The sequence below is a fragment of the Helianthus annuus genome, chromosome 11, assembly GCF_002127325.2.
Source record: "Helianthus annuus cultivar XRQ/B chromosome 11, HanXRQr2.0-SUNRISE, whole genome shotgun sequence".
NCBI classification, from domain to species: Eukaryota; Viridiplantae; Streptophyta; class Magnoliopsida; order Asterales; family Asteraceae; genus Helianthus; species Helianthus annuus.
Window position 1 is genome coordinate 11,455,946 of NC_035443.2, and position 24,793 is coordinate 11,480,738.

Here is a 24,793-nt window from a genome sequence, read left to right on the forward strand (position 1 = left end):
TAATATGTTTTATATTTAGGTTGTTATTTTATATTTTCTTTATAGTTGGTTGGATGTAAAGTAATATGTTTTATATTTGATCAAAAAGTATTTCTAAGTCTATTTGTTTACTCTGTAATTTTTTTAGGCTCCGCCTATCCGGACACCCACTGCGCCTAAATCCACACTTTTGCAAACCTAGACGCCTCGTATAGACCTATACGAGGCGTCCATGCACTGAATTCGATGGGTGTACAGAGGGTGTCAGGCACGTTGTTTAAGGAACCCTATACGCAGGGTATGGGGCTATACGAGGCGTCTCTGTTTGGTATTTTTTTTTGGCTGAAATGAGGGGTGTTTTGGTGGGTTTTGGGTTGGTTTTTTGGATGGTTTTTGAAGATGTGTTTTTTTGATGAAATTTTTTTAGGTTTTAAAAAAAGTTTTTTTTTTCTTTTTTACACTATAAAAAGTTGTTGTTTTTTAAAAATTAACTATTTGCCTTTAAAAATCGTTTTTTTTTATTTTTAAAAAAGTTTTGTTTTTTTTTGTTTTTTACACTATAAAAAGTTTAAAAAAAATTTTTGTTTCAGCGTCGATTAAATCAACTATTTTAAAAATCGGCTCTTTAAATATATTATATTGTTTTTAACATTTTACTTTTTTAAATATTATTCTTTCGATTAAAATTTTATTTCTTTCAAATATTGTTTCCGTATTATATTCAGGGGTTATATTGTTTCCGTATTATCTAAATTTAAGAGAACAATCATTGAGTAACCGAATAACTGAAAACAAACATAAATATGACATATATAAGATAACTGTTTACATCCATAACAAAAATATAGAAGATAAGTTTGTACATCCACAATAACAATAAAAACAACAACAGGTCTATGCATCCAAATCCGAATCTGAATCCTGATGCTGCTGCTGCGGCTGGTGCTGCTGCTGCGGCTGCTGCTGCTGATGTGGTGCTCGAACCGGTGGAAGCGGTATCGGGGGTAATCCCTCTCTCTCTCGTCTATCCTGCTCCGCCCGTACCAACCAACCTACCAAATCGTCGAGCCTGTCAAGCCTGGCTAGTACATCCGGATGTAGTGCAGCTCCTGGGGCACCACCTCGAATAGCGTGACGTGGAAACTGAGGTGCCCCGGCAGGTGGCGGTGGCTGTGGCCCCGCTGCACCGTCTAGATCCTCCGGAGGGTCCTCCACGGGCACTACATCAGCAGGATCTGCAGGAGGATGAACGTCCTCGAAATGCTCTGGTAGGTCCTCCTCTCTCCATACGCCCCCCTCGCGGTTTTTAAACCGCGGGCCAACCGGGAACCTCTTGATAACCCTCATCCCCCATAGCGACGGCATACCCATCCGCGTCGGCATGATGGCCGGCGTCCGTAGATGTGGGTCCTGATGTGGTACGAGGCCAAATGAACGGGCAATGACGGTCACGTACGCCCCGCCATACAAAAATCCGCGCTCCTGCCGGTGATGGCCGGAGGCGAAGTACTGGGCTAGACCGTGTGCTAGCGCGCACGGCCTCCTATACAACAAACAATATAGGAAAAAAAGATCTGTGGTCGTACACCACTCACGGCTGTAGCCGCGCGCTGATATAGAAGTGGCGAGCAAATGGTGCAGATACCTGCAGATAGTGTTAGCGAAATACAAAAACAGAGATTAATAAACAGTGCATATAATCACAATAATTGCAATAATAAACGTACATACCTGTATAGTGGGTCGCTAACAAACGACACCCTCCCCTTCGACTTGTCATGCTCCCAATGATCCGCCCCCGCAATCACCTGCCAAAACCCAACAAGAGTGGGTTTTTCAACCACCACTAGCCCCGCTGTGTAGATCTCAGTCTCGATCTCCTCCTGCATGTATAAACCAGAGCGCACCGCAAACTCTGCTAGCGTCATCGAACGCTGAACGCCAGCAAGCCTGAAAGAAACCTCAGGCGGAGGGGGAGCACCTGGGTACGGAATCATAAATAAAACAATATAATAATAAATAATAAATAATAAATAATAATAATATTAATAACAATAACAATAATTAATAATAATAATAATAATAATAATATAAAGAAATAAATAAATAAATAAATAAATAAATAAATAATATTAATAAATAAATAATATTAATAAATAAATAAATAAATATCAATAACATTCACCTGGGTACGGAATCGGCACTGGCTCCCCAGGAGGGTGAAATGTGAATGACGAAATGAACTCGACCAGCAGCTCCCTGTAGGTCGGCGTGTGCGCCAAATCAAAAAGACGATGCCACGGGGAATCGATAGGTATAAACCGACGCACTCTCGGCGTCTCAGCAATCTCCTCCATCGCATCCCAGTCGATCGATGCATGCGATCCAACGTGCATCCTCCTAAGCTTCTGGCAATGACGGGCGGCGTCAGTGCCGTCGGGAAACTCTAGATAGGGATGCCCCTGCAACGTATCCACAGGCGGTCGCTGTCTCCGTCGTGGACCCTGCTGAACCGGCTCTATGTGAATGTCATCGCCCGGCATCAGATCGTCCTCCATAATAAATACTGTATACGTATACAATAATAATAATATTAATAAATAATAAATAATAAATAATAAATAATAAATAATAATATTAATAACAATAACAATAATTAATAATAATAAATAATAAATAATAAATAATAATATTAATAACAATAACAATAATTAATAATAATAAATAATAAATAATAAATAATAATATTAATAACAATAACAATAATTAATAATAATAATAATATAAATAAATAAATAATAAATAATAATATTAATAACAATAACAATAATTAATAATAATAATAATATAAATAAATAAATAAATAAATAAATAAATAATAATAATATTAATAATAATGTTTTTAATAATAATAATTAATAAATAATAATAATAATAATAATATTTAATAATATAATTAATAAATAATAATAATATTTAATAATAATTAATAAATAATAATAATAATATAATTAATAAAAAAAAAAAAAAAAACAGACCCTCGTATAGCCCTCGTATAGGGCTATACTCAGCGTCCTGTTCCACAAGTTCTTCATCATCATCAACATCAAACCCCCAAAACCCAACCAAATTCAACTTTTAGGGCAAACCTACGGTCTAAAGGCATAAACGAGACAAAAATACTTAACTACGGGATGAAATACGTACCGGTGATGCTTCGATTCTTCAAAAATACGGTTGAAATACGTACGAGGCGTATAGATCCGAATGCACCGTATATGTGTGTGTTTTTGTTTGTGTGTGTGATCTGTGTCGTCTAGGCCCCCCCCTGTGTTATACGAAGCCTAGACGCCTCGTATAGAGCTATACGAGGCGTCTATGCTTTTTGCTAAATGACATTTTTGCCCCTGTTTTACCCTTAGTATAGCCTTTTATCAGGGGCAAAATGGTAATTAACCATTCCAAAAAGATATTTCTGGAATGGTTAATTACCATTTTGCCCCTGAAAAAAGGCTATACTAAGGGGTAAACAGGGGCATAATGGTAATTTAATAATACATTTTATTAATTAAAAAAAGAAATGGCAAAAAGTAACCGCCTCAACTGTACTCCTCGTACAGGTCTGTACGAGTCGTACAATTTTGAAATTACCTTTTAGCCCCTGCTAAGTGGCTATACTGGGGGCATATCAGGGGTAAAATAGTAATTAACTAAAATGATTTTCAAAATTCAAATTCAAAATTCAAATTTAAACCGCTCAAAGAGACGCCCCGTACAGGTCTGTACGAAGCGTCTACTTTCAAAAAATTCAAATTTTGAATTTCAGAAATTCAAAAATTGAATTTTCAAAATCCCGCTCAAATAGACGCCCCGTACAGGTCTGTACGAGGCGTCTGGTTGGTGTAAAATTACCTTTGAGCCCCTGGAATAAGCCTCTATTGGGGGCCTATCAGGGGCTAAATGGTCTTTTGTGCAATATTATACGAGGAGTCTAGTTCTATACGAAGCGTATAGTTTTTTTTTTGTAGAAAAATTTAAAAAAATACTATTAATTCCAAAAAATATTATTCATTACAAAAAAAATACTATTAATTACAAAGTTACACTATTAATTCCAAAAAAAATACTATTAATTACAAAAAAAATACTAATAATTATAAAAAAATACTAATAATTACAAAAAAAATACTAATAATTACAAAAAAATACTAATAATTACAAAAAAATTCTATTAATTCCAAAAAAATACTATTAATTACAAAAATCATTCTTCCGTGTAACTATCTATGTAATTAAGACTGGGGTTTGATCTTGGTCGAGGATTCATTATCGATGTATACCATTCTAGACGTGGCAAGTACATATCTTCCCATTGTTCTGTGTGGGGTCTTCGGTGGGTCAACCATAGCCCGTGTGCTGGTGGCATAGGATAATCCCCTTCCAGCTTAACATGTATGAAGTGGTTCTCGTTAACATGTGTAAGCGTTATGAATAATGGTTGTTGATTAGCCGGAGGACTTAGTATTGGGAAGTAAGTGGAACTCGCACCCATGGTTGTCGTTAACAGGTGCACCCCGATACCGTACGTTTGTGCAATAAGAAGTCCTGCAAAGGGGAAGTCCATCCAGTGATTCTCCCCACAACCGGCCACTGAATCCCAAATTAGGCCCTGACGATGCGTGTAAAAATAACCTGCAGCCCATGCTTCAAATATTGGGAACCAGATCGATTCGTTCTGATCCATTTCTTGGACAAGGTCCCTTCTAATACGCCCCCATGAACTCTGATCCATCCCTAAGCCCACAGCCACAGACCGAAACCCACAATGACCGTCCGGCATCACATCTCGTATGCACGAGACGTACGGATGGAACACTGGCGGAATGTCAGACTTAAACCGTTCGATGATTCCCACGTACTCGTCCCCAATGATTAAAGGAAAACCGTGATCATCTCGTGTCTCTTTCTTCTTAGAACTCTTTGAACGGCTTAGGGTCGCTTTGGGTTTTTGGGACCTTATAACCGACTGTTGTGAGGCTTGAGACGGAACGTACGAGCTGTGGCGAGGTTTATCGTACTTACTTTGTCGTGAACCTTCAAAGCACGTGTTTGCATCACCGAAGGAGCTTCTCCTCAATTCTTCATCTATACGAGAGGCCTCGTCCAACCTTTCTTGTACCTGCTTTGTTGTTGGTCGGCCACGAGTATTTTGTTGGACAACCGGTGGTTTCTTGGTAGATTTCGTTGGAGTCAACACCGCTTTAATCTTTGAAAGCAGGCTTTTTTGCTGAGCTGGAGGGTGCGACTGTAATTGTTGTCTAACAACATCTAGCTCTTCGACCACGTCAAGGGAGTCGTCTATCAATTTACAACTTTGGAAGTTAAGTTTCCGCCAGAAGACGTCTATGTCTTCGAGTTGAATCGGACGCTCTGCACGGTTAAAAACAATATTGTTTAGGTAAAATGAAGGAAAGGAAATATATCACACAAGTGTTGTACGACGTTCAATAATTATTACCTTCACGCATGTACTTTTCTATCCTACAAGCACAGGGCAACCCACAGCTGTGCCACATTTGGCAACCACATGATGAATTAAAGCGCTCCAAGACATCTAGCCTCCTAATTGCCTCTCCATGCAACAAGTCAAGGGCTTTGTGGGATACTTTTCCAAGTAGGTGTTGAAACATCGGGTGTTTGTGGTGTTTCATTGTTTTTTCGATGCTTTCTCGAAAAGTCTTCCTTATTTCACCGAACTGTGTCTCAACTATATCCCGGACACAACCAACTATACGGTCCAGCGAGCTCCTATCTTCGACGTATCTCTTTAAGTTGGCATGTTGGCTCTCAACTCTGTTTGTAGTACGATTACCAAAGTTGCGCCTCTTATCAGTCCACGCAAAGACAAACATCTCCTTATAGTCTTTTAGCCAGTTATCGTACACGTATTTGAAGACTCCTAAAAAGTAAAAATAATTTAATAAAATTTGCATAGGTGAGTCGTATGTTATTAGAAAAACTTACTAGAACGTTTGCACTCCACAAGTCGCTTTCGCATGTTGCGCAAGTGGTAGTCGTAGATGGGTATGGATGGAGACTCAATCAATGAACCCCAGAATGACAAAAATTTCTTCCAGTCGTCGTCTGTGAAGGCACCCTTGCAGTGCTTCATAACATTCTGTTGTATGTGCCACCTGCAAAGAAGCCTGGAGGCGTCTGGAAATACTTTAGCACACGCGCCCATAAGGGCTAGGTCTCTATCCGTTAAAATCACACGTGGCTCCATACATTCATCCAACATTGCCTTAACCCTCTCAAGCACCCACACAAAGTTATCACCCCGTTCTTTACTAACAACGGCATGCGCGATAATAAACGATTTGTTGGTAGGCGTCATACCAACAATCTGGATAAAGGGCATATTGTATATGTTTGTCTTGTACGTTGCATCGATCATCATGACGTGGGGGAATGCACGCCACAAGACTCTCGAGTCCCGATGAAGAAAGAAGATCTCTGTTACGATCTCTGTTCCGGGTTCTTCCCGGATCTCGTAAATAAAGTCGTTCTTCATCAGCACATTTTCTAGTGACTGCATGGGAGTCAATCCTTGTCTTTGTTCGGCTCTAATCTTCGCTACAACGTTTTGAACGTCTTTCTGAACATGAAACCTGTCGGGGTCCTGCTTCCTTATCGTTTGAAATATTTTGCGCGGCTCCATGTTTTGAGCTGTCAGCTGCTCGATCAGTTTCATTTCGCTTGGAGTAAACCTTCGCACAAACGCGTGGGCCGACAGGTCCTCACAAAGTTCGTGGTTATGTTCAATTGTTCCGTCTTTTATCTCCCAGGTTTCATACGGGTGGTTTCGGACAGCCAGCAGGTAAAACGGGCAACCGGTTTTTTTGCTTCCAGCTTTTCTAAGTGTTGCTGTACTCTGGTGCTCACCACCACGATCACATTCAAGCCATACCCTCCCGGTTCTTCCCCCGATTTTCTTTGATCGACGGGTGACAATAACGAAACCATCCGCATTTGCTATTTCTTGTATCCGTTTCTTTAGTTCATCTAAGGAGTTGAAAACCTGTAACATCGACAATAATAATAATAATAATAATAATAATAATAATAATAATAATAATAATAATAATAATAATAATAATAATATAATAATAATAATAATATAATAAAATAATAATAATAAAATTAATAATAATAAAATATTAATAATAAAATAGTAATTTATACCGTCTTTTTTAAGTACAGACTGTCCAGAATGGGAGGTGCTTCACTACCATATCTACCATATCCACCATAACCACCATATCCTCCAACGTCCGAATTGTTTTGATGAACATAAGGAGTGCCCGGGGAAATGAATTGCTGATGATCACCGTCTCCTCCGTATCCACCGTATCCCCCGTATCCACCGTATCCACCATATCCACCGTCCCCTCCGTATCCACCGTCTCCTCCGTATCCACCGTCTCCTCCGTATCCACGGTCTCCTCCGTATCCACCGTCTCCTCCGTATCCACCGTCTCCTCCGTATCCACGGTCTCCTCCGTATCCACCGTCTCCTCCGTATCCACCGTCTCCTCCGTATCCACCGTGTCCTCCGTATCCACCGTCTCCTCCGTATCCACCGTCTCCACCGTGTCCTCCGTATCCACCGTCTCCTCCGTATCCACCGTCTCCTCCGTATCCACTAGCAGGGTATGAGTCATCTACAGGGGCTGTTTCATCAACAGGAGGATGCTTGTTCAAATCTAGAAACGGGCTGTTTTGTTTTCCTTGTATACTAGACACAACCTCCTCTTGCTCATTAGAATCGGGAATGCCAGACTCCTCCAAAATAGACAACCGTATCATCATTAGTAAATAATAAACGAAAACAACAAGTAATTATAACATTTACGCTAATAACTGTTACCGGAACGCTTTCGTGCCCCCAGTTTTCGCTAGAATATTGCCCGAAGATATAGTTGTCGTTCCAATATGATGACATTTCAACACTCCGGAATGATAATAACGCAAACACAAATAAAAAAACAAACAGAATGTGAGTGGTTTTTTGTTGAAACCTCGGATGTGGACCAAGAACGCACTGTAGGTTGCATTTTATGGGAGCTAAAGACGCCTCGTATAGGTCTTTACTCCCCGTATGCCTTTAAGTCATGTCAGACATAGTCCCTTCATAGTCAAATCGGTCAGTCCAAGACGCCTCGTATAGGTCTATACGAGGCGTCTAAGGGCCTTCGTATTGGCCCCTCGTACAGGCCTAGACTCCCCGTATAAGTTGACTGATGTGACGTTGTACGAGGTGCAGAAGTTGGTCGGGAAAAGCAACCCTATACGCTTCGTATAGCCCTATACGAAGCGTATAGAAGGGTGTGAATTTAGGGAACAAGGTGTCTGAATATGTACACCCTTTTTTTAACAGCAAAAAAGCAATTCATTCATCACCAATATTTGTGCAGAAGGTTACACTCTAGCTTGTTACGAAACCTTGTTGGTAAATCAACAACGCTACCAGTTTATTTAAAAATAATAAATATAATATTTAATAAGAACGACAAAGGAGTAGATTTATTTAAAAACAATAAATATAAATATTTAATTAAAAACAATAAAAATATATATTTAATAAAAACGACAAAGGAGTGGATGTATCCAAACGGCTGGTGCTGGCAGGCAGTGTGCATATACAAACAAAACCCACAAACCATGGCACTATCACATGTCCACAACCTAAACTTGACCTCCAGTCAATAAAATACAAAAATACGAAGGACACAATAGTAATTTCCCAAACCCCATTCATTGGCCAACTTGTCTTCCTAAACAATCTAAACCAACCCATACCCACACCCCTCTCAAAGTGGTGTACAAAAAACCGATTTTAGAATCAAAACCGTTTTTAACCAGTTTTTTAAAAACCGATTTCAACCCAAACCAAACCGCTGATTTGTAGGCTGTTTAGTATTTTCGATCTCTGGAACCGATTTAAAAAAACCCGGTTAAAACATGATTTTTTTGGCTCAACCCGGTTTTAACCGAACCGAATCGACTAGTACCACTTCAGGTTTCCACTCTTTGAAGACCGGACGAACGTATACCCACCAGGGGACAAGATGCCCAATTAAGTCTTGGCCAATAACAAACAGGTTCGTCCCTTCACCCAACAAAAGGACGCATATCCTAAAGTGCGTCCATCCCAATAACATCATCGAAAGATCAACTAGTATAAATAATCTTCTCCAAATACACCTCAAGTATAATTTTCTGAACTTTCATCCTCATTCTCTCTCTACTTTCTCTCTCTAAACAAATACTTATCCTCAAGCCGGAAGGCGCTCGCAGAGTGGCCCTCTCACCTCTGCGGCGAGCCTAACGGTTTGTTACTCGTGCAGGTTCAGATTTTCAAGCTATTAAAGATCTAATCGTTGTTAATTCAGAGTTCGGCCACTTTTTGGATTTCATCCACCATGTAAAACCAATTAAAAACCAAATCAGATTTTTCAAAAACCGGGTTTTTCTCTTACAAAAAAACCGATTCAATTAAAAACCGGACCGGTTAAAAGAAATAATAAAAAAAAAAAAAAAAAAAAACCATTTGTACACCTCTGCCTCGAAGGCTCAAACTTTCCTCTATATAACCTCTAGGCCAACCAACACACAAGACACAAAGGACAAAAGAAATCCACTTCCACAATTCTCTCAATAATCTATCTACCTATGAAGAGATCAATTACTCTTTCAGAAGACCAGAACTACATGGATTCTTGTAACATGAAAAAGAAGATCCGGCAAGATCAGATTCCGAAAACTGTGACCGTTGCAGACGAGACGAGCGTTGGTGTTCTGTTAGACGAGAATTTGCTCTACGAAGTTCTGAAACACGTGGACGCACGGACGTTAGGTGCGGTGGGATGCGTGAACAAACTTTTTAGGGAAAATTACCAGACTAGCCGCTTGACCAGCCATTTTACGAAAATAGCCATTTGACCGGGCTTAATGGACCTTCCCATCGAAGTGAACTCCCATTTTTATGCACCTTCAATCCAGCCACAAACAAGCGGACACGTGTCCCTCTTACCTGACCAGGCTTTATGCACCTTCAATGTCAGCCAAGCCGCTACAAGTACAAGCCGAGCCGCTTCGCCCCCTGCCCCACAAGTACAAGCCGAGCCGCTACAAGTACAAGCCGAGCCGCTTCAGTAGTATTTTTTTTTAAATTTCAAAAAACATCAAAAAAATATCAAAATACATCAAAAAAATATCAAAATACTCTTTTCTCCATTTTTTTATGAAGGCCGTCTAAGAAAAATATAAAAAAATTTATACACATACTAGCTTATATCTTTTAACTAAGAAATATCGTTTTTAAATATTGATGTGGACAATGTTTCTTTTTCTATCCATATTTTTTTATTGTTTTCAGGCCAAATAAACATTACTCAAAATTACTTATCTTTTTATTAATTTGCAGGTATCATAATTATTTAATATTGTAATATTTTTAGGATTTATATGACCGTTTTGTGTAATATTGATATAAGTATAATGTTTATTGTTTCTAATTCATCTCTTATCAAAATAAAGAAATATGTGAACAAATCAATTTGATTGCTATATATGTATAAGTTATGTTAGTGTATATGCAAAGGTTCAAAAAATGGTAGACAACAAATAAGTTCGGTGACTTTTAATATAACCTGTACATTTATATGTAAGTTAGATAATATTTTAAAAAATATACATAAATTACCGATAAAAATATATATAAATTTCCGATATAAATTACCGATATATATCATGATTAGTTATTTAAAAAATTATATAAACGATATTTTTTAGTTTTTTTTCCTGAATGTCTTGATATACATTTTATTAAAATTATAAAAAAACTATTATTTTTTTATTCATAGGTTAAAATTATAAAAAAACTCACTTTTTTATAATATAACCTGCACAAGATGTAAAACTATTATTTTTTTATAAAAATGTAATGTCTTGTTCGTAAGTTAAAATTAATATTCATAGGTTTGAAAATAAATATTTTTTTATTTGTTTCGAAATATATATAGTCTTATGGATGTGTGCATATTTTTTTTAAAGTAATTGTTCGAAAAAAAAAAGAAAAAAAAATTAAACTAAACGTGACCAGAGTATGTATTCAAACAAAGATAACGAGAAGACAAAAAACACATGTGTGCAAAATCCAGATGTTATATATACTTACGAAATTATACATAAAAAACACATGTAAAGGCTTGGGCATGTGTTGAAAGCCCATAAATTCAAATGAAACGGCTTGGGAGTAGGTGGCATGCTGAAGCGGCTTAGATCCAGGGTGTAGCGGCTTGGGCATGGGTTGAAAGCTCATAAATTCAAATGTAAAGGCTTGGGGGTAGGTGGCATGCTGAAGAGGCTTAGATCCAGGGTGTAGCGGCTTGGAATGGGGCAAAGCGGCTCGGCTTGGCCATGAAGCGGCTCGGCTTGTACTTGTAGCGGCTCGGCTGACATTGAAGGTGCATAAAGCCTGGTCAGGTAAGAGGGACACGTGTCCGCTTGTTTGTGGCTGGATTGAAGGTGCATAAAAATGAGAGTTCACTTCGATGGGAATGTCCATTAAGCCCGGTCAAATGGCTATTTTGGTAAAATGGCTGGTCAAGCGGCTATTTTGGTAATTTTCCCAACTTTTTAATCGGACGGCTCAGGACGAGCGATTATGGGAACTGATTTGCACGCAACATTGGGCCAAGATTGGAAGCAATAACAACAACGACCAGTTTCGTGCAGTAGTCCTTGCGCTTGGTGGGTTTAGGCGACTTTATTCGCATTATTTATGGCCGTTATCTAAGCCTTCTTCTTCTTCCTCCTCAGATGGTTTATCTTTATGTGGGTCCTCGTCGGTATGGCCGTGTCTACCGCCGCAGCAGCCCCGTACGGCGAAGCCTCCCGCTGCGAAAAGTCGTTGGGGTAAAGATGAGGTTCAACTATCTCTGTGTCTTTTGTCAATTCGTTTTTATGAGAAGATGAATTCTAGTAACAGGAAATCAAATTAGACGAATTGTTAAATTGTTTAGTTCTTTTCTGGATTTGGTGTTTGTTTGTGATTTTATATAATATTAAGTAGTTGATCTACTGATCTAATCTGTTATCATATGATCGATATAAGTTAGACGTTCGGTCCGGCACTGAAAACATTGGTTTTAACTATGAGAAATTGATTGTATTTAACCTTTGTGTTGAGTTTTTCGTGATCAGTTTCACAAAGAATTAACGGCAACATTTTGAAACGCATCAAACCGACTCCAAATGTGTTATAAACTGACAGTTTTTTTTTTTTTTTTTTAATTTTGTAAACGATTTGTTGGGGGTCGAGTGAGGAGAAGCGGTGGATGTGCAGAAATGAGGAAAACTACAAACAGGATGGGGACAACGGTTGAGTGTAGAGAGGGTAAAGGCGTAAAGTAAAGCGATTGGCTTTTGTGGAACACCATCGACACCCAAAAAAAAAAAGAACAAAGAAAAAATTACTTGTTTTAAAAAATAGTTTATAAGCTAGTATTTTTCGCAGGGAAACTCTATACTACAAAGAAAAGATGATATACTTAACACGATATCGATACATGTTTTATAGCAGCTCAAAACCATAAAATGAACATGGATCTCAGCTCTAATGATACAGATCTTGCCCGTGATATTGTTCGGTTTGTATTGGTTAGTTTGTAACAGTACCAGCATTCGGTATAGTTATACAGGATTGGAATATATTTTACTTTGCAATCGGCTTTGTTTTAATAAAATTTATAAGAAAAATAACTAAAGACAACTTATGTAGTTTTTAATTAAAAAACGCAAGTTATTTAAGAAAAATAGTATTATTAAAAATTTAAATGAGTTAAATGTGTGTGTGTGTATATATATATATATATATATATATTTGAACGGGTAACAAAAACCATACAAGCCCGGGCATCTAGGCAAACGCATTGACAAAAGGCCACTCACGTACTGCCAACAGAAACAACGTTGGTGAGTAGGCCCACCCACTATTTCAGAGGAAAGCTATTGCCCGAAGTTTCACTATGGTAACCCCCGGCCCACCTGAGCATTTACCTCCCTTTGACCAAATTTTGTGAGTGTGTTCTTTATATTATAAAAAAGTGGTTGTTAGTAAAGAATAGAAAAAATATTGTTCATGTTCATCCGTATGTTTGAGGTGAAATTGTTTATCCTCTATAATAATTTTTAATATATTTTGAAAGTGGTTGTAAATGCAGAAGAAAAAAATGTAACAACTAAGTTATAAAAATATTATTTAATTAAAAAGAGAGAAAATATAACGATTTTTAATATAATGATATCGTAGAAATGGTGAAAGGGATATGAATGCTCTAAGAAGTAAAGTTGAAACTTAAAATAAACTAGTGGAATAGCCTGCGCTACGCAACAAGTATTTGATTTGTGTCGTGCTGTAACTTTACCATTATATAAACGGTATTTTATATCTATAGAAATTAAAGAGTAAACCCAAAAATAAAATCGCAATATGACAAAAAAAATATGTCCAAACATGCTTTACATTGATCCAAAACTATAAAACTAATACTTATACCAGTTCCAATAACACCGACACCGGTACCGCACCCGCATTCACTATAGCATACAACTATGTTTTTTTAAATATTTGTCGGAATATCGTGAAACAAAATTTACACAATTACAAATAAAATAAAATAAGGAATGTAAGACGTATGTTAAAAAAGTAACTTCGATACTAACTTTTTAAACGATTATTTCAAGTATATTAATTTGTTACAAATCATATTTTTAAATAATCAAACTTTATAAAGGACTATTTCAAGTATATTAATTTGTATACAAACCATATTTGTTAGATAATCAAACTTTAAACTCGAAAAATTGAATTTAAATAATGAGTTAATTGTCAAAATTGTCTCTGAGTTTTGGGTATGTTGTCATTTTCGTTCAAAATGACTTTTTTGTATCAAATAGCCCCCCACGTTTGTAACTTTTTGCCATTTTCATCCAAATGCCTAACTGAGTTAGAAACAACTGTTTGATGAGGGTTTTTTTTTTTTTTTTGAAATTTCACAAATAAAGGGCCTAAAATGTAATTTCTTTTTAAACTCAAACTTTATAAAAGTAAAGATTTACATGTAAAACAAATTGTAGAATTATAGAAAACAATTGTGGTAAAAAAATAAAATACTTAATTAATATCCATTGGAGATACTCCTTGTTCATAGCTTGAAGGCTTAAATAAGCCATGAATAGACACTAAAACTTTATAATTCAACTCGATCATATTAATAATTAATGAAAATTTGTTTAGACCTCCTTAAATCTAACACTCGTAATGAAGATGGCTTTAGATCTAACACTCATTACAGAGATTCCGATTCAAATTATAAAGTTTCCGTTCTAATTTCCGACGAACCGTGTGGTGGATTCAAAAGAGTGTCCGTTTTGATTTCTGATGAACCGTGCGGTGCCGATTCAAATCATATAGTTTCAATTTTAAATTCTAGCGAACCGTGTGGTGTCGATGTAGGTCGTTTGACCGCACAAGTGACGACGACGGCCTTTAGCAGGCGAAAATTTGTTGAACGAAGCTGGTCAAAAGTTGTATCACAGCGGAGATGGGATCCTCTACCGGATTTGTCGCCGGCGAACTCATCAATGGCCGGAAGTTCTTACGAATTTCACGTGTTGATCTAGCTTTCTTCTTCTGATTCTGAACATGATATCTCCATCTCATTCTTCAAGCTTAGAAGGTGACATTCCGGTTACCAAAAGCCCTCCAAACTACAAATCACAAGCAAAAATACACAAAACAATAAGCATTACACGGTGGAGGTGAGTAACGGTGTGAGTAGTAGTTGATGGTTTGTTTTAAAGGTTATAGAGAGAGAGAAAACAGAGGGTGATGGTTTTAGGTTTAAAAAGAAATTACGTTTCAGGCTTTGTACTTGTGAAATTTCTAAAAAAAAAAAAAAAAAAAAAAAAAAAAAAAAAACCCTCATCAAACGGTTGTTTCTAACCCAGTTAGGCATTTGGATGAAAATGACAAAAAGTTACAAACGTGTGTGCTATTTGGTTCAAAAAAGTCATTTTGAACGAAAATGGAAAACATGCCAAACCTCAGGAACGATTTTCGCAATTAACTCTTAAATAATACATTAATCAAACACATTAAATACGATCACACCTTGAAATAAGAAATAAGTAGCTTTCAAGTTTTAAATATATATGTGAAGAAGCAACAATATCAAGCATACAACAAACGTCGACATTTAATTTTTGTTTAGGGATAAAAGTGTATAAAGTGAAAAATTTGTGTGCTCATATTAAAAAACATCAATATCAACTCATGTTCTAAAGTGAATTCCTACTTCTTTTTATTACGAGTAAATGTCAATTTACGTCCCTGAGATTTACATCAAAATGCAGAATCAGCCCTCATTTGAAAAAAAAACGCTACAATCCAGTCTCTGGGGTTGTCAATTGCGTTCAATCACGTCCCTCCTCCAATATTCCGTCAGTCTGCCGTTACCAATTGTGTTAAAAGACTAGAATGCCCCTCAGGGACCGAAATTGCAGCTCGTGTTATGATCTTGTCTTCTCTATAAAGTCTGCAACTATTTTCGCCGGCGAAGGTAACCTAAAAATGTCATCAGGTTCATCGTGGACAAGCAATGCTACTGTTCGCTCAAATGCAGTATGCTCATGTGGTACTGCGACTTGCATTAGAACATCCTGGACTGAAGCTAATCCTGGGAGACGTTTTCTTTGCTGTGTAATGGTTTATTTGTTTGTTGATCATCGATTTCAGTGACTTTTATGTTTGATAAGTAGTGTGTTATGTTTTCTTACCACATTCTGATCAATGGCTGTGGTTTGCTTCGGTGGATTGAACCTCCACTTTCATGCCCCAGATGTGAGAGGATTCTTCCATCCCTGTTGAGGTCAAATAAAGAGAATTCATATTTGATGAGGTTGAAGGAAAAGGAAGCTGCTGAGAAGGGTGTTGGAGCTCGAAGACTCAAGTTTGTGTTTCATGTTTCTTGGTTGATGTTTCTGATCTGTGTAGTCATGTGGTGAAAGGTCTGCAATTTACTGCTTGTCTGACTTACTAATGTCATTTTGTATGTTTTCCAACGACTAGTTTAACTAATGAAACGGACCACTATCCTCACCCACCAATGGCACCGGGCCCCATTTCTTATGCTTTCTAACCACCTCCTACGCCTCAATATGAGGAAAGCCACCTTCATGTCGTTTTAGGTAATCTTTTAGAGCTTGTTTCATAACACGAGCATCGTCACTCCCGCTAGGACGTAAACGATTCTGTAATAAAAATATAAAGTATATTAATGTAAAAAACAAGAATATTTTTTGTGGTAAAAATAATAACTATGTAAACGTTAAAAGTTATACCGCTTAATACCAAAAACCGTTAAATTCGTTCAACTTTAATTGCATATTTTTTTCATTTCGGACGGACTTGATGAACGGTTGCATTGTAGTGTGCGAGTTAACTTTTCGCTTTTCGTGCATTTCCTTTTTTCTTGCTAAGAGTACAATGCACGTACGCCATCACTAAAGCCTCTTCTTGCTTCTTCGTCCATCTTTGTGGATCTGCCCTATTCCCTTTTCTTTTCCCTTCATGTTCGGCTTCTACTTCACCTTGAACATCTTCCTCTTCTTCGACTTCTTCATCTTCATCTGAGTATTGAGTATCGGGTACAAATTCTTCATCTTCGTCGTCATCGTATACGGGAAGCACGTGTTCAACGTTATCTCTTGAAGATTGAGACGGTGGACTAATAAGCAAACGGGTCAAAAGTGTTTTGGGCTTCCGTAGGATACTCGAATACACCCGGTGCAACCATCGTGGGACCTTGCGGTAACGAATAAAATTGTGGTGGATAATTGGGTTGGGGTTAGGTGTTATAAAAACCCGTTTGCGGAAAAAATTGCGGTGGGAAGTTGGGTTGGTACATACTTGATCTGTCTCGTCTACTTTGCGAGCCACGCCCTCCCGCACTCGAACCCGAACCCGAAACTTTTTTCTTGCCATCGCTCTTGTTTTGTCTATCCATGATGTGCTTGAGAACTTTTTAAATTGGGTGAGAATTTTTTAGAATGGGGTGAGAATTTTATAGAATGGAATGATATTTATATGGTGTTTATTTATTTTTTTTTTATAAACTAACGGTAATCTAACCATTCAAAAACAATGCCAACGTTCAAAAAAACCTTGCCAACGGTCACTTTCAAACATTCAATTCACCTTTCCCCAAAGCGGCAAACTCTCCCCGAAATTCATCTTTTTCGCGCGGCAAACACCCTTGGCGGCGGTGTTGCCGATCGGCAAACGCCTTGCCGCAGGGCCGGCTCTAGGGCAATCCAAATGAGGTAGCTGCTTAGGGCCTCCATGTTTAAGGGGCCCCAAAATGTTTTTACGGTTTCTGCATTTTGAACAACAATTTTTGCAGAGAAAGGGAAAGAAAGTATGATGTTTTCTGCAAAAGGGAAGAAAGCATGATGTGGTATTGTGGTACCATTATTTTCTGATTCAATTTCTAGTTTTTGTGGATTTAGTTTCTTATTAGGCGACTTCTAGGTAGTAATGGGTGCAAAGACGGAGACAACAATGACAACTTGTGAGTTTTCTTTTCCGATCATCGGTCATGAAATCGAACAAGTGTTGATGTAATTTTATGGGTAATTTGAAGGAAGTTGATGTGGGAAGATGGGTTTTACATCGGAAGAGTTGGAGAAATGACTAAATATGAAGATCAATATAGACATTAGTGATTATTTATTACTTCTTAGGACTAAAGAATATATCAAGTTCTTATTGATATGTCTTCCTTTATGTATAACAACTAAAAAAAAGTTATAGGAATAAAGGAGTTTACACAACTGTAAATATAATAAAGTTTCAATCTATAATCTTTTATTAGATTATAACTTCGGTAAGACACTATAATTGACATGGTTATAGGAAAATTAAGTTTTTAACGTTTATGAAGCATGATTAAGGATTGAAGAAAACAAAGACTTTTTTCAGCTGCAAAAAAAGGCCCCAATTCTATAATTCGCTTTGGGCCTCCAAGGTGCTTGAGCCGGCCGTGCCTTGCCGAATGGGGTTGCCGAGACCACCCAGTACACCATAAGAAGATTAAAAAAACTTAATGCAATCAACTTTAAAAAGTTTATGTAAGCAAGGACGCTCATACACGACTTAGTGGATCACACCCAATGGCTTACTACGTTAATATGTCACCCAAATAGATACCAAAAGTAGTAAACAAAAGACAACATTGCTTCACTTTTTTCCTCATTGGGAAACAAACCACTAAGACCTCATCAATGACTACTCAAACAGTTAAATTTGAATGAAATTAAACAAGACACTTGATAGTTGATTCATCCACGTGTTCCAATTATTAAATAGAATTTTCTTTTATTCTTGGGTATGGTCAATCATTGCATGCATACACACATATGTATATATACCACCACCTTCATGCCAATTTTACAACACAAATTATTTCTTTCTTCTCTCAAGTTCCATTGGCATATAAACACTTCATTTATTCATTTATTAAGTTTGATAATCAAGCATTACACATATGGCTAGATCAGTAATGCTTACTTTCTTGGCTGTTGGTTTTCTACTTCTCAACTCATTAACCTTTAAAGTTTTGAGTAGATCGATGGTTGATGCCGAACGTGTTCACCACATCAGGGTTGCAACAAGTGAAACTGATAAAGAACTAAGTCCAGGAAGAAAGGGTCACGAGCCTAGTTCGATGGGACACGGTTATACAAACTATAAAAGTCTTGCGGCGATCAAAAACTCCGGACCAAGTCCAGGAGGAAAGGGACATGGTTTTAGAAACTATGAAACGGTCTCTAGTCCATGTCATACAGTCGAAAGACACGGTGTTACGCGTTTTAAAAACTGTGACAAGACCAAAGACTCTGGCCAATCTGATATTCCAAATCTTGAAAATTTGGGGAACATCAAGAACTCTGGTCCAAGCTCAGGTGGAAGGGGGCATTAATTAGTTCAATTAAAGTTTTGTAATGGTTGCGGTTACGACTATTTGTTGATTATATAGTTAGAAGAAGTCATTTTCTGTAATTTATCATCTTTGAGTAATCTTTGTAAGGAATATTTTTTCTTAAAAAATATCAGTGCTAATAATTTACAACGTGAGAATATATCTTTTAGGTCTTGATAGTGGAATAAGTCAACATCATTTTTTTTTTTATTGTTATACTTTTCAACTTAACATTTTTATATAATTATATTCTTTGTTTTTTTTTGTAATATTTGTACCAGGAAAATAAATAAACCTCACATCAAGAGTTTTATTTGAACTTAACTTTAAAGAACCTATCATTTAAACTTTAAATGTACTCTTATGCATATATCGTATTGTAAATATTTGACCTCTTGTAACTATTTATACCCTATTGCAATAAAGAATACGATACAAGTTTCCACCCAATTCAAATACATGCCACATCCAAAATTCCATAGACATGCATATTTATTCTTGAAATAAAGTTCATTATTTATTGTTCTATAATATTTGAAAAACAACACACCATGCATGTCATAATTATAGTATTGCATTTAAATATAGAGATCCCTAATTACTATTTAGAGGGACTGATACGCATATTTTTGCTTGGTGAGGCCACATCTTTTTAGAGTGAGGAAGGCATCGGCTAACATCGGGCCAAGGCGCTCCTGAGCCAGGGTGCTAAGGTGCCGCTTATCTTCTAACAACGGCAAGCCCTTGGCGTCTACACACCTCACTTTCGGAAGCGTTATTCCCAGTTGTGCTTTTCTCACGATTTCTATGTAGGGTCCGTTAGCTGAAGCTATAGCCACCTAGAACATCAAAACCCACGTCTATATATATTACTATAAAAAAAACTAAATGAAATTTGTATAAATGTAGTTATATGAGTATTGATACAAGTGTTTGGTTTGCGATTGGTTGGTATTGATTTCAATTCCATTTTTAGTGTGTTTGGTTCGAAAATAATTGAAATTGGAATTGAACTAAATTCATTTAATTATGTAAGAATTTTAAAATCTTTTCAAAATGTAAATCGATTAAACCAAAGTTATTGGAATCTTCACCACTAACCGTCTCATCACATCCACCATCCCCCACCGCCGTCTAAAACCGTCTCCCCAATTCGGACCACCGGCACAATCTAATCGTTGACCTAGACAACCACCGCAATCTGCACCTGATTGGAGCCCCGACCCGACCGTCGCCTAAACCCGGACCCAACCGGTATATTCGGTACAAGTTCCAAACCGATATATTTGGTACTGGTACCGGTACCTATTTTCCCCATTTATCGGTACCGGTACTTTTGGTACCGGTCCGGTACCATGCTCATCCCTACTACCTACCAGTGCTAGATCACAGACTCCGACTCATTCCCCCCCCCCCCATCCCCCCCGACTTGGACCGCCAACCCGGGTCGAGTGGGTTGACAGTTTGGTTGGGTCATAGTCGGTAGTCGGGTTGGGGTGGCTACGATGATTTGGGTGACGACATTCCGGGCTGGGTCCAGGTGTGGTCGGGTCGTGAGTGGTGGTTGATTTGTGTCACGGGCGGTGGAGGCCGTGTTTGAGGTCCGAGTGATAGATTACAATTTCTTTATAATTGTTTTGTGAATCAAATTCATAATTTAAATTTATTTTTTATATTCAAAATCCTTTAAATTCTGATTCCTTTTAGATTGTTTAAAGAGAAAAAATGCAATTTGCGTCCCTGTGGTATATCCCAAACATCAACCTGAGCCCCTAAATTAAATTTTTGGTTTTTTGAGTCCCTGACTTTATAAATTCATAACAGTATGAGTCCCTGCCGTTAGTGTTCCGTCAGTTTTACCATTTGACAGTTGTGAAAAGTCCATAATACTCCCCACCCTTAATATCTACACTTAATAAATTCATAACCAGTTTCATTATCATCCCATCATCAAATAGCGAGCTCTCCCAACTCTCAAGAACATCATCATCATCTTCAACAGATCTTTTCATCATCTTCATCGATCATCATCATCATCTTCAACAGATCATCTTCATCATCTTCATCGAACATCTTCATCATCGAACAGATCAGGTTCATCTTCATCCTCATATTGATTTTTGGTTTGATTCGATGATTTGAATGTGTTTATATTGTGAAAAACAGAGGGTTGATTCTGGGTTTGATTTTGGGTTCCATTCGATGATTTTTGGTTGATTTTGAAAAAAACAGAGAATTGATTTTGGGTTTGATTTTGGGTTTGATTTTGGGTTCCATTCGATGATTTTAGGTTTGATTTTAGGTTCCATTCGATGATTTTGGGTTCCATTCGATGATTTTGGGTTTGATTTTGGGTTCCATTCGATGATTTGCGGTTTATTTTGAAAAAACAGAGGGTTGATTTTGGGTTTGATGTATCAACAGAGGTTTTGAATGTGGGTTTGAATGTGTTTTGGTTTTGATTCTTGTGGGTTTAGGGTTTAGGGTATCAAAACAAAGGGTTTGAATGTGGGTTTGAATGTGTTTTGGTTTTGATTCTTGTGGGTTTGAATGTGGGTTTGATGTGTTTTGGTTTTGATTTTTGGTTTGAATGTGTTAGGGTATCAAAACATGGTTTGAATGTGTTAGGGTATCAAAACAGAGGTTTGAATGTGGGTTTGAATGTGTTTTGGTTTTGATTCTGGTTTGAATGTGTTTTGTTGTATCGATCAGTTTTGGATTGAATGTGTTACTCATTTGAATGTGTTTTGGTTTTGATTCTAGTTTGAATGTGTTTTGTTGTATCGGATCAGTTTTGGATTGAATGTGTTCCTCATTTGAATGTGTTTTGATTTTGATTCTCATTTGAATGTGTTTTGTTGTATCGGATCAGTTTTGGATTGAATGTGTTCCTCATTTGAATGTGTTTTGTTGTACAGAATGGCCGCGGATGTAAAGATACGCAAAACACCAACTACGAAGGCGAGAACACTTGACAACCTCATAGAAGATGGTGCGGTGCACATAAGGAAGTGATTCAGAGGCGTCTCTCAGAATTAACGTACCCTGTTCGAGATTGAAAAAATGTGTCATTCCGTTATGTTTTGTTATTATTTAAAATAAAAATCGAATTAGTATTGGGTTCAATAAACCCAATTCCAAGTGGGCTAAATTCTAAACCATAAAAATTAATTTGTGAATGGGCCTATATATTGGAAGTTGTATGTGTTTATTATAACATATGCGTATCGGAATTTTTTTAAATCGCATGCCCCTCGAAATCGTGGGCCTTGTGCGGAGGTCCTCCTCGCACACCATCAAAGCCTCCCATGAAGTGATTGATATGAATGAATACAACCCCAGTGTAGGTCTTCGATTTTCCTTGAAATTCCAGAGCTCGCTAATTACATATCTACCACTTGGGTTATATTGTAACATATGAATGAATATAACCCCAGTGGCAGATGTGTAATTATCGAGCTCTGGAATTTCATATCTACCACTTGGGTTATATTCATTCATATGAATATATTCATTCATATGAATGAATATAACCCCAGTGGCAGATATGTAATTACCTACACTGAGGTTATATTCATTCATATCTGCTACATTCCGAAGTGCACCCGTCAGTAAAGATCCACAATTGCTTGTGGATCTTTGACGTTTTGTCTCTGTATTGTATGTTACGGTCTTTTGTTATCGAGTCTGTAAGTTCCGTCAAGTCTACGAAGTTGGTATGACGTTTTGTCTCTATATTGTATGTATTAAAACTTTACGTTTAATATACAGTTTACGCTTTAATAATTTGTTATATATAGTATACATTTAATTATTATATTGCATTTATTAGATTGCATTTATTTAAAAATAAAAGTGAATTTAGGCTTTAATAATTTGATATATATAGTATACATTTAATTATTATATTGCATTTAAAAATAAAAGAGTTAATTTGAATTATTAAATTTCTTAAGAAAAAAGCAAAAAATGAATTTAGGGGCTCAGGTTGATATTTCACTCATACCATAGGGACGCAGAGTGTTATTAATATATGTCAAAAGACGGTCTTACCCCTGTCTCAAACAGTCAAACTGACAGATATGAGTGAAATATCAACCTGAGCCCCTAAATTTAATTTAAGGTCAGGGGCTCAAAAAACCAAAAATTTAATTTAAGGGCTCAGGTTGATGTTTGGAACATACCACAGGGACGCAAATTACATTTTTCTCTTGTTTAAATTTAAGTTCTTTTAAATTCCACGGCATTTGACAAACCCTCATGAAAACTTAATCTAAGTTTCCCTCTGGATATATATAAAAATATAAATAAATAAACCTTCATGAAAACGCACTTTAAGTTTCTCTCTGGATATATGACTGGGTTTTCATGAATAGTAATTTTTCGACCCTTAAGTCGACTTGTTTTTAGTAGAATATGTTTTGCAATTTGCTTGTGCAGCTTTTTATCCATTTATCTGTCATTTGCTGGTAATTTTGTGTTTTGGCATTTTAACGAGATAGAGAATTCTCTACTTTAACAGACTTGTTTTCATTTTTTATTCTTTATATTCAAATTATTTATGATAACATATATTAGGTTTTGTTGTGAAATACGTATAGTCATATATATTATGTTGTAGGTGACAAAAAAACTAAAAAGCCTTACAAGAACAATTGGAAGGGAAGGAGTTCCAAGATCAGCACGCAGATTCCTAAATAAATTCACCAGCCTTATCTTGTACATCCTTGCATCCACTTCACTAACCGTGTCACTTTCCCCTTGATACCACAACATTCCTCTAATCGAACCACCGTCTCTTCGAGCCACCTTAGCCCTCATCAAAAGCTGCTTGTACAAAAACGTCCCTCGTCCCCACTCGCTAATGCTGGTCCCTCTCGGACCACCAACCGCACATGGAACCAAACCCAATGGACCCAAGCCAGGATCTCTTTGCAACAGCCTGTTAGCAAAGGCCATCCCGGGACCTACTCCACACGTTGCATGGACATCAATGTCCTTGTGGAGAGGCTCACGCGCTTCGACCCAAGTGAGATTAGCGGTTAGACGTAGGATAGATGGATTGGGTTGGGATTGAAGAGGAACAACGCCGTCCCATGTGTTGTTGTGCACGCCGCCTCGGCCCGACATGTTGCTTTGTCCGGCTAGTAAGATTATGGTTTTCCCTTTGGATGTGGAACCATAGGCACTGGCTAGGTGCAAAACTAGGCACAAGAAGGCTAGCATTATTGTTTTGTTGTATCAGTTCTGTTTAAATGTAATGGAAAACATGAATAATACCTGTTACAGCAGACAGGCCAGCAGAGAATCCAGTCAGAGATGCAGACACTGAGTTCGACATGATTGTCAGGATGATCTGGTTCCTCCTTAGGGTGTAAGTTATGATGGTGATGAAACCGAAAGTAGGGTGATTTCGGTTTTGGGGAGAGAGCCGATTTCTTGATGTTATGAGGGTTGTGATTGTGTAATGTGTGTAACCCTTTAACTCTCTAATAAGCCCCTTATTTATACACCCAAGAGGAAACCCAATTAGTTAATAAGGGTAATATGGTCCATCAACAATTACCAACTAATTATTAATAGGTTAATAAATATATTTTGATCTAATATAATATAAATGATTATATAGGCTACAAGATTAAATATTACATTTTATATATTTAATCTCACATTCTCCCACTTAGCCAAGTAATCATTTATCATGA

The 24,793-nt window shown here is 37.2% G+C and overlaps 4 protein-coding genes across 6 annotated transcripts; 1 reads left to right on the forward strand and 3 right to left on the reverse strand.

Moving 5' to 3' along the window:
- Positions 1 to 644: 644 nt before the first annotated feature.
- On the reverse strand, positions 645 to 6,789 carry LOC118483877. The gene is made up of 4 exons (XM_035979593.1): positions 6,004 to 6,789; positions 2,165 to 2,545; positions 1,711 to 1,960; positions 645 to 1,624 (listed from the first exon to the last, which is right to left on the reverse strand). The coding sequence occupies exons 1-4, from the start codon at positions 6,731 to 6,733 to the stop codon at positions 874 to 876; spliced, it is 2,112 nt and encodes a 703-aa protein (XP_035835486.1). The 5' UTR covers positions 6,734 to 6,789; the 3' UTR covers positions 645 to 873.
- LOC110890925 lies at positions 4,195 to 5,712 on the reverse strand. The gene is made up of 2 exons (XM_022138569.2): positions 5,498 to 5,712; positions 4,195 to 5,409 (listed from the first exon to the last, which is right to left on the reverse strand). Exons 1-2 carry the CDS (start codon positions 5,688 to 5,690, stop codon positions 4,244 to 4,246), a joined length of 1,359 nt encoding a protein of 452 aa, XP_021994261.2. The 5' UTR covers positions 5,691 to 5,712; the 3' UTR covers positions 4,195 to 4,243.
- A 2,793-nt stretch (positions 6,790 to 9,582) lies between the features above and the next one.
- On the forward strand, positions 9,583 to 12,307 carry LOC110890926 (F-box protein GID2-like). 3 transcript variants are annotated; one of them, XM_035979594.1, is made up of 3 exons: positions 9,583 to 9,919; positions 11,677 to 11,796; positions 11,866 to 12,307. In XM_035979594.1, the coding sequence occupies exons 1-3, from the start codon at positions 9,715 to 9,717 to the stop codon at positions 12,045 to 12,047; spliced, it is 507 nt and encodes a 168-aa protein (XP_035835487.1). In that variant the 5' UTR covers positions 9,583 to 9,714; the 3' UTR covers positions 12,048 to 12,307. The 3 variants fall into 3 exon arrangements, with proteins under 3 accessions (XP_035835487.1, XP_021994262.1, XP_021994263.1); XM_022138570.2 differs by having other exon boundaries at positions 9,588 to 9,928; positions 11,686 to 12,302; XM_022138571.2 differs by having other exon boundaries at positions 9,588 to 9,919; positions 11,677 to 12,302.
- Positions 12,308 to 19,672: 7,365 nt separating this feature from the next.
- On the reverse strand, positions 19,673 to 24,314 carry LOC110888701 (probable carbohydrate esterase At4g34215). The gene is made up of 2 exons (XM_022136215.2): positions 23,736 to 24,314; positions 19,673 to 19,927 (listed from the first exon to the last, which is right to left on the reverse strand). The coding sequence occupies exons 1-2, from the start codon at positions 24,312 to 24,314 to the stop codon at positions 19,694 to 19,696; spliced, it is 813 nt and encodes a 270-aa protein (XP_021991907.1). The 3' UTR covers positions 19,673 to 19,693.
- Positions 24,315 to 24,793: the final 479 nt, after the last annotated feature.

Bases quoted from the DNA above. Each gene is read 5' to 3' on its own strand.
- LOC110888701 (XM_022136215.2), bottom strand. From the start codon at position 24,314: ATGCTAGCCTTCTTGTGCCTAGTTTTGCACCTAGCCAGTGCCTATGGT. The intron at 19,928-23,735 runs GTAAGGCTTTTT...TTGATGTTCTAG, and splicing joins CTTCCCTTCCAATTGTTCTT to GTGGCTATAGCTTCAGCTAA.
- LOC110890926 (XM_022138570.2), top strand. From the start codon at position 9,715: ATGAAGAGATCAATTACTCTTTCAGAAGACCAGAACTACATGGATTCT. The intron at 9,929-11,685 runs GGGAAAATTACC...CCCAACTTTTTA, and splicing joins ATGCGTGAACAAACTTTTTA to ATCGGACGGCTCAGGACGAG.
- LOC118483877 (XM_035979593.1), bottom strand. From the start codon at position 6,733: ATGAAACTGATCGAGCAGCTGACAGCTCAAAACATGGAGCCGCGCAAA. The intron at 2,546-6,003 runs GTAAGTTTTTCT...ATACGTATACAG, and splicing joins TGTGGAGTGCAAACGTTCTA to TATTTATTATGGAGGACGAT. The intron at 1,625-1,710 runs GTATGTACGTTT...CACTATCTGCAG, and splicing joins GTTAGCGACCCACTATACAG to GTATCTGCACCATTTGCTCG.
- LOC110890925 (XM_022138569.2), bottom strand. From the start codon at position 5,690: ATGAAACACCACAAACACCCGATGTTTCAACACCTACTTGGAAAAGTA. The intron at 5,410-5,497 runs GTAATAATTATT...TTAACCGTGCAG, and splicing joins AGAAAAGTACATGCGTGAAG to AGCGTCCGATTCAACTCGAA.